The 1,489-nt window shown below is 64.7% G+C and overlaps 1 protein-coding gene across 1 annotated transcript in view; it reads right to left on the bottom strand.

Annotated features, from left to right (window-relative positions):
* LOC103922939 (zinc finger protein 850-like) overlaps positions 1-1,489 on the bottom strand; it is a 158,981-nt gene that overhangs the window by 154,369 nt on the left and 3,123 nt on the right. The window contains 1 exon segment of the mRNA XM_009331166.1: positions 1,210-1,230. Coding sequence (XP_009329441.1) covers positions 1,210-1,230 — 21 coding nt within the window.

The following is a 1,489-nucleotide window of genomic DNA, read 5'->3' as shown; positions in this document are numbered from 1 at the left end:
CAAAAAGCCCACCTCCTCCAGCACCGCAAAACCCACTCCCCCGACCGGCCTTACAAATGCGGCGACTGCGGCAAACGTTTCGGCGAAGCTCCCCCCTTCCTCGCCCATCAGCGGGGTCACGCCGCCCAGAAAAGCTACACCTGCGGCGAGTGCGGCAAGGGCTTCGCTTGGGCGTCCCACCTCGAGCGGCACCGCCGCGTCCACACCGGCGAGAAGCCCTACGAGTGCCCCGAGTGCGGCGAAGCCTTCAGCCAGAGCTCCCACCTCACCAAACACCGCCGCAGCCACCTCCCCAAGGCCGCTTTCCCCCTCGCCTCCCAACCGCTGCCCCCCTCCAGGACCCGGATGGTGGGGAAGAAGCCCCACAGCACCGCGGGGCTGGTGAAGCCACCCGGAGCCTGCAGCGGCGAGGAGCCCTGAAGGACCGAGACACCCCCCCCCCATGGGTGCGCTGGATGGGGAGGGAGGACCGTGCCCAAGGCAAAACTCGGCTTGGGGACAAATCGAAGGGCACCAAGTGACATTTAAGGGGCGGAGGGTGGCACCGGGGTGGGTGACGGGGCTGCTCCAGCGAGGCATCGGGGTGGGATGTCTCCCAGCAGCGATGGGTGAACGGTGCCTGCACCCTGCCGCGAAGGGGACCCCGGAAAGGGACGTCTCGGGGGAGAGGGAGCCTCTTCCCGAGGGGAACGGTGCTCTTCTCCACCGGGAAAGGACGGGGGTAACCCGGGGCTGGTTCTCGTGCCAAAATCCAGTGTCATTTGTGCCTGCTCCTTGCTGTCGGCAGGCTGGAGGAGGGGACGCCGCATTGCACCGATGGAGAGGGTGAGACGCCGAGGGCGCAGTGGGCTCGGCGGTGGGAGGTGCCGGCATGGGGCGAGGAATAAAAAGGGAGCCCCGCGCCCCGCAAGCCGCCTGTGTCTGGCTCTCCTTGTGCACCAACCCCAGGCTCCGTCGCTTTTCCCTGCTCCAGGTAGGAAACACTGTGAGCATCTTCTGCCTCTCCAAAGACAAAAACACGCCGAGACAGGCAGAGGGGTTTTTATTTTTGCTGAACTACCTTCTACTTTATTACCTGCTAACCCGAGCCGAGGAAACCCGGCCTCTCCACCCTTGCCAAATTCCCGGCTCGGCGCATCCCAAACCGCCCTCGGCGCAACCCAAGCAGCATTTGGGGGGTCCCAGCAAGGAAGCAGCAGAGCTGGCGACTGATGCAGGTCCCCATGGCTCTTTTCCGAGCCGTTTTCCCCCCAAAAGCTCCCTGTGGAAGGGCGTTCCCTGGGTGATTTTACCGATGGGTCCCCTCCCATACCCCCAAGCTGTGTCGCCCCCCTTCTGCCCCCCCCCAACAGTGGGGCAGAGGATGAGGAGGGTTATAGGGAGAAGTGTTGTCTCCCCACCACCCTAAATTATCACCCAGCCCTTCCCAAATCCACCCCCAGCCTCCCCCGTCCCTCCTCTCCCGGCCTCCCCCCAAAGTCCCTACGCT

Source organism: Pygoscelis adeliae, unplaced genomic scaffold, assembly GCF_000699105.1.
Source record: "Pygoscelis adeliae isolate BGI_AS28 unplaced genomic scaffold, ASM69910v1 Scaffold459, whole genome shotgun sequence".
NCBI classification, from domain to species: domain Eukaryota; kingdom Metazoa; phylum Chordata; class Aves; order Sphenisciformes; family Spheniscidae; genus Pygoscelis; species Pygoscelis adeliae.
Note: the sequence above shows the minus strand (reverse complement) of the source record. Positions and strands in the feature narration are given on the sequence as shown.